Source organism: Gekko japonicus, unplaced genomic scaffold (assembly GCF_001447785.1).
Source record: "Gekko japonicus isolate JY-2015 unplaced genomic scaffold, Gekko_japonicus_V1.1 scaffold6839, whole genome shotgun sequence".
NCBI lineage: Eukaryota > Metazoa > Chordata > Lepidosauria > Squamata > Gekkonidae > Gekko > Gekko japonicus.
Window position 1 is genome coordinate 4,754 of NW_015176645.1, and position 7,484 is coordinate 12,237.

The 7,484-nt window shown below is 45.7% G+C and overlaps 1 protein-coding gene across 1 annotated transcript; it reads right to left on the minus strand.

The window, feature by feature from the left end:
• Positions 1-1,443: 1,443 nt before the first annotated feature.
• Positions 1,444-6,473, minus strand: LOC107124153 (gastrula zinc finger protein XlCGF57.1-like; the record flags this gene model as incomplete). The annotated part of the gene is made up of 5 exons (XM_015427541.1): positions 1,444-2,904; positions 2,964-3,007; positions 4,724-4,850; positions 5,032-5,102; positions 6,359-6,473. Coding segments are annotated over 5 exons (1,818 nt in total), but the record flags the coding sequence as incomplete, so codon positions are not given.
• Between the last annotated feature and the right edge of the window lie 1,011 nt (positions 6,474-7,484).

Sequence of the window (7,484 nt, forward strand, 5' to 3'; positions counted from 1 at the left end):
GGCCTGTGAGCAATTAGCCAATTAGTGCCTTCCAGAATACTTAGCACCTGTGTGTAGGGGGTACCGAACCTTTACAGTTGTATTTAGGTTTTGATTCTCTCAGCTCACAAATAAGTATTATGGACTATCATGGTCACCCTGGTTACGAGCGAAGTTGACATCACTTTGCAGGTCTGTGAGTGGTCAAAGGCCTAGGCTGCTCAGAGACCTTAATTCCTATAAAGTAAGCCTTTAGTCAGTGACTATTAGGATTGCTGGGGTGTTGGGCCTAGTCTGGTCAATACTCCATGCAACCCCACTATTGGCATCATGCTTTGATACCACCTGGATGGGTTATGTGTTTGGGCTATCTTTGTCATCTTGGACACTTGTACTTTTAAACCTGAAACGGGTAACCTTTGCAACTGCTTGTAAGTATTAGCTATGCTGGTGAAGCTTAGTGTTTGTTATTTTTCCTCACTGCCTAAAAAAAACCTGTGGGGGAGGTGTTGGCTGGCGAATGGAATGTCCAGCTCGGAAGCCTGATAAAAAGACCTCTTTGGCATTAAGAAGCCTGTAATGGGCCAATCTGGCCAGGCAGTGGCAGTGCGGCGCTACGATTCAAAGCAGCCCAGGAAGAACCAACGTCATCAAGCGAAGCTGAAAGTGAATGCCTCCGGAACACATCTGAAGCTTACAGCTGAACAAAAATCCCCGTCGGCTGCAAAATGTGTGCGATTTAAAGAATTATATGTTGTCCTCCCTTACCCCTATGAAATTGTTAGTCCCTTGTGTGAAACCGTGTAACTGTAAATCACTCAGAGCCAGCAGCTCTGCCGGATTGAGCGATCAATAACTCGAAATGTATTATTATTGTTGTTGTTGTTGTTGTTGTTATTAAAGTCTTGTGTTTTACTTAAACTTGCACAGTTACTTAATAAAGAAATTATATTTTTACTTTGTCTTGGTTTTGGACTTCTTGAACCTCAAAGGCTAAATCTATTGCCTTGGACCGTAAGCTGTTACTACTACCAACCTTTTGTCTTAGCTCAGTCTGTAGTTTACTCTGCAAGACTGACCTCTGTATTAAGTTCCAGAAGCCAGCCTGGAGACTTTGGTCATTTTCCTCCAGACCTGTTGGGAACTAAGAAATGACCTGGTGGCAAAACTACCTTTGTAATCAGGAGGGATGAATTAGAATTCCTTCAGTATTTTGGTAAAAGTGTTATCTGTTCTGTTCTTTGAACCACGACTCTGTACCTGGAGGGATCAGCGTCCGTGACAGTATCTTTTTATATACTATAGATATATTAAGCTTTTATTGTTGGCCCTCTTTGACTATTTGACTAACCTTTTCAAATTCTGGATCCCAGGTTTCTAGGTTCAGTCCCCCCCCCCTTTTGTCCTGGACCAACAAAGTGACATTTATGTCCGATAAGAGTTCGACATCTCTGAGCTCAGCAGTTACATAGTGTGGGTTCTTTGATGTTCTTCAAGAAAGCCACTCTGACTGAATCTCTTTCCACATTCTGAGCATTCAAAAGGCTTCTCCCCTGTGTGGGTTCTTATATGTTGTTGAAGAGTGCTACTGTGACTGAATCTCTTCTCACACTCTGAGCATTCCAAAGGCTTCTCCCGTGTGTGAGTTCTTAGATGTGTATGAAGATGGCCACTGCAACGGAACATCTTCCCACACTCTGAGCATTCAAAAGGCTTCTCCCCTGTGTGGGTTCTTAGATGTTGTTGAAGAGTGCTACTGTGACTGAATCTCTTTTCACACTCTGAGCATTCCAAAGGCTTCTCCCGTGTGTGAGTTCTTAGATGTGTATGAAGATGGCCACTGCAACGGAACATCTTCCCACACTCTGAGCATTCAAAAGGCTTCTCCCCTGTGTGGGTTCTTAGATGTTCTTGAAGAGTGCTATTTCGACTGAATCTCTTCCCACAATCTGAGCATTCAAAAGGCTTCTCTCCAGTGTGAGTTCTTAGATGTTCTTGAAGAGTGCAACTGCTACTGAATTTCTTCCCACACTCTGAGCATTCAAAAGGCTTCTCCCCTGTGTGGGTTCTTAGATGATTCTGAAGAGTGCCACTTTGACAGAATCTCTTCCCACACTCTGAGCATTCAAAAGGCTTCTCCCCTGTGTGGGTTCTTATATGTTGTTGAAGAGTGCTACTGTGACTGAATCTCTTCTCACACTCTGAGCATTCCAAAGGCTTCTCCCCTGTATGTGTTCTTAGATGCTCTTGTAGATGGCCATTGCGACTGAATGTCTTCCCACACTCTGAGCATTCAAAAGGCTTCTCCCCTGTGTGGGTTCTTATATGTTGTTGAAGAGTGCTACTGTGACTGAATCTCTTCTCACACTCTGAGCATTCCAAAGGCTTCTCCCCTGTATGTGTTCTTAGATGCTCTTGTAGATGGCCATTGCGACTGAATGTCTTCCCACACTCTGAGCATTCAAAAGTCTTCTCCCCTCTGTGGGTTCTTAGATGTTCTTGAAGAGTGCTATTGCGACTGAATCTCTTCCCACACTCTGAGCATTCGAAAGGCTTTTCCCCTCTGTGGGTTCTTAGATGTTCCTGAAGATGGTCACTGCGACTGAATCTCTTCCCACACTCTGAGCATTCAAAAGGTTTCTCCCCTGTGTGCGTTCTTGAATGATTCTGAAGATGGCTACTCTGACTGAATCTCTTCCCACAGTCTGAGCACTCAAAAGGCTTCTCTCTTGTGTGGGTTCTTAGATGAATACGAAGATGGCCACTGCAACTGAATTCCTTCCCACACTCTGAGCATTTAAAAGGCTTCTCCCCTGTGTGGGTTCTCAGATGCCTTTGAAGATGGCCACTGTGACTGAATCTCTTCCCACACTCTGAGCATTCAAATGGCTTCTCCCCTGTGTGGATTCTTTGGTGAACAAGGAGCTGTGATCTGTATTTGAAATAGTTTCCACACCAAAAGCATTTACAGGCATTCGTTATACTGCGCTTTGGAAAATGTTTATTACCTTTTCTTCCCATAGAGAACCTTATTCCTCTCTGTGAGCAAATACATTTCTTCCCTCCTGAATAAATCCTTTGATGTTGAACAAGGTCTGATTTCTCTGAGAATCTCTTGCCACAGTCTGAGCAGCTATATGGTCTCTCTCCTCTATTCATTCTTTGAAGTCCACGGAGCTCTGCTTTTCGAATCATGGTCTTTCCACACTCCAGCAATTGATCTGTCTTCTTTCCACTGTGCATTTCTAAATGGACATTATACTGAGATTGATCTGAGAAGTTCATTCCACACGCTCTGTACTTGTATGTTTCCTTCTCCATGTGAATTACTTCTTGGAAATCTATGCTTTGGCTAGGAATGGGTTTACCCCTCTTCATTATGATGTGGCTTCTTTTCTGCCTCTTAGGTCTAACTTGGTTTCTGAAGTTTCCTCCCCAGTCTTCATTCTTGACTTCATCTGGCAATAGAGGATGCAGTTCCTCATCCTCCTCATCCCTCTCATCATCCCCTGCTGGAATAAAGAGAGAGATCCTTTTAGAATATACACAAGGAAGTCTAACCTGCACCTGAATTTCCAACCGCAAACCAAACATTACAGTGGCTTTTTCCCGCTGTATGCTGAAAAGTACAATAACATTCAGTTTAAAAGTACTGGGCATGGACCAGGGGTCACTGGGGATGTGGGGGAAAGGTATTTGTGAATTTCCTGCATTGTGCAGTGGGAATCTCTTCAATAACACACAACCCCGCTCTCTTGGGGTGAGGACTGATTCCCATCAGCACAACTGAGGGTGCTGTGTGATTTGGCATTAGCCACTTGCCCTTGGATGACAGTGTTAACTGGTGGGACTACCTGCTGGAGACCACCCAAGAAAGGTAGAAAGGCTCCAAAGAAAGCACTCAGACCTGTCTCTACCTAAAAGGAAGGCATGAAGACATTCAGGGGACCACTGTAGAAATGGCTATACATGCCTTTAGCCTTGTTCTTAGGTTCTTAGGTAACCCCACCTCTTTTCCTGGAGTATCCAGTATTTAAGGGCAGTGCAACCACTCAAGAGCCACAGCTGAGCTCAGCCCCAGAAGGCACTTCCGAGGCCCCAGATCCCAGGCCCCAGAAGGCCTCCCTCCCTCCTTACCCAGTGGGCTTGAGAATTCTACCAAACCAAGAGTTGTTTAGAAGTGTAGAGAAAAGGTCCCATGGCTATATCTCGCCCAGTCCTATGACATAATTGTGAAAGATACTCACTTGCAAGTAGTTCATTTGGGTAGGTAATACTCTCTTGTGATCTTCCTGAGAATCTCTCCAGCCATTCTTCAAACACAGGGCTTTGGTCCGTCTCCACCATACTCTCTTGTCCATTCCTGGCTTCTTTGGCAGAGAGAGAGAGAGAGAGAGAGAGAGAGAGAGAGAGAGAGAGAGAGAGAGAGGACATGTCTATGTAAAAAAACACTCTCGTGTGCACATTGTTTGTCTCTGAGAGAGAGAGAGAGAGAGAGAGAGAGAGAGAGAGAGAGAGAGAGAGATCATATCTATGTGGGGAAGGAAAGAACTCCAAGGGTGAGGGCCACAACACTGGCCATACTGAACTATCCTTTTCACTGCCACCCCACCTCCTTGAGGCCCCCCCAGGGGGGAGGTAGCCAGGCAGACCTCACAACCGCATGTTGTTGTTCAATATTTTAATTCATGCATCATCCCAATGGCAGCAATTCACATGTTTGGCACCTATGAAAGGTCCTTACCCAGAGAGGCCACGTTTCCATAATTCTCCAGCATGACATCCCTGTAGAGAGCTCTTTGGCCCGGAGCCAGCAAGGCCCACTCGGCCTCGGTGAAATACACGGCCACCTCCTCAAAGGAAAAGGGAGCCTGAAAGGAAAGGCAGATTCCCTTGTCAGAGATCAGTCCAGGCAGAGACTGCACTCTCCACAGGGGCATTCTGGGAGGGTTCAGGATGCAGAGTTTGGCATGCGTCAAGAGAGTGCAGTTCAGAGCCTCTCTCTGCTTGGTCAGCAGAACCAAAAGCCTCTCCCAACCTTTCCCCCCCCACCTGGACCGGAGGTGGAGCACCCATTTCCACTCCTCTGAAAAGACAACAGCTTGACAACATCTCTTCACTGCCTGCAAGGGAGACAAAATGGGAAGGATGAATGTTAACCACACGTTCCTATTTTCTTTTCTTCTTTGAATTCTGCTTCAGACATCCCTGTTCCCAGGACTGTGAAACCTTTTTTTCTTTACACTCCAGAAAATTTGTAATGACTTTTAGAAAGGTGTCGAAGAGGTGGAAGAGAAGCACCCGGTTCCCATGAGCCTTTTGGTTTTATATACGCTGCCAACACTCCTTTGAGGCTTGAAATGTGCCCTGCTGGATCCGACCAAAAGCCCAGGAACCCCATTTTCCCCACCTGCTGTGCCCTCCCACCCATCCTGGATTCTGGGCTGGCAGGAGAAAAAGAGGGGACCAGAAACCACATCACATGACACATCGCCATCACATCCAGCGCAAAACCCAGATGTGTTTTAGTGAATCAGCCAAGGCTCTGGGACTTTAAGGTACCACCAATGGGTTTCCAGGATGCCTGCTGATGCTCTGACTTCACATCCAGGTATTCGGTGAAATGAGACATTGACATGACATCAGAATCAACCCAAGCTCCACACTCCAACCGCATGGGGGTACCCGGCCATGCCGTGCATCTGTACTCCTGTATCTTCTCTCTCACTGTGGCCTGCCAGATGCCCCAGGAAAGCCTTCAAGCAGGGGCACAGAACCCACACTATTGCCCCCTAGCAATGTGGTTTCAGAGGTCTACTGCCCCAGAATATGGAGGGGGGGAGTGTCTGTAAAGTGCTGTGAAGTCACAGCTGACTTATGGTGAACCCACAAGTTATTCAAGGCAAGAGACCTTCGGAGGTGGTCTGCCATTGCCTGCCTCTGCATAGCAACCCTGGACTACTTTGGTGGTCACCCGTGCGAGAAACCACCAGGGCTGACCCTGCTTAGAGTCTGAGATCCAAGGAGAATGGGCGAGCCTCGGCCATCCAGGTCTGTGGAATGTGGACATTCCGTTTATTCACCATGGCTAATAGCTGCACCCTCATTTCTCTTCCTTTCCCTTCCTGAGCCACACTGAGACCCTCGGAAAGGAAGAGATCCACATTTTAATTAATGTAAATAAGAATGGAATTGCCCTCCATGAATCTTACTTCCCTTTTAAAGTAAAGTGGCCATCACGACATCCTATGGCACTCTGTGTCCCAGAACTCCATTCTATGTAGTCTGCAAAAGTATTCCCCTTTTCTCCTGTCCTGAACCTTCTGCTCAACAACTTGACTAGGTCCCCTGATCCCACCTGGGCAGGAGGCACCCTTACCGCTTGACAGGGCATCTCGGGCATCCTCCTGGGCCTGCGCCCTCTGCCTTTCCTCTGATGGAGCACCTTCTTCCTCAGAGAGCTTCGCTTCCATCTTCACGGATCGTCCCCACATCTGAAACAACAACAACGGAGGAAAGTAAGAGGAGGAATGGAAATATCTAGTGAAACATCTAGAGGTAGAGATATCTAAGAAAAGATGGGAACAACACACTGAGGAATTATACTAAGGAGATGAAAATATGAGATTCCTTTCCAGAAGAATCTTTTGAAGAAGAACCAACGGTTTTGGAAAGTGAAGGGAAAGCTGCATTGAGAGCAACTGGGAGAAACAAATCACCAGGAGAAGATGGGATATCAATAGAAGTATTCTAAGGAACAGAAAAGGAGTCCTTCAAAATCTTAACAAGAATATGCTAATAAATATGGAAAACAAAACAATGGGCCGTAGACTAGAAACACTCACTTTACATTGCTATTCCAAAAAAAGGAGACATCAAAGACTGCAGCAACTGAACCGTTGCATTAATTTCTCATGGGAATAAAGAGATGCTCAAAATCTTAAAACAAAAACTTTTACCGTACATGGAATGAGAAATGCCAAATGTTGAAGCTGGATTCAGAAAAGGATGAGGAACTTGTGCTCATATTGCAAATTTAGACCAGTTATTGGAGCAAAAGAGAGAATTTCAGAAGCAAATCAGCTTGTGTTTCATGGATTACAGCAAAGCGTTGGACTGTGTGGATCATGAAAAGCTATGGCTGGTTTAAAAAGAAATGAGTCTGCCACGACATCTGTTTGCATTGATGCACAACCTGTACTCTGGACACGAGGCCACTGTTAGGACAGAAGATGGAAAAACAGACTGGTTTCTAAATTGGCGAAGGTGTCAACAAAGCTTTGGACTGTGTGGATCATGAAAAGCTATGGCTGGTTTAAAAAGAAATGAGTCTGCCACGACATCTGTTTGCATTGATGCACAACCTGTACTCTGGACACGAGGCCACTGTTAGGACAGAAGATGGAAAAACAGACTGGTTTCTAAATTGGCGAAGGTGTCAAACTACAACATATTTTATCTCCCTTTCTCGTCGATCTATATGCAGAACATATAAGGAAAGCTGG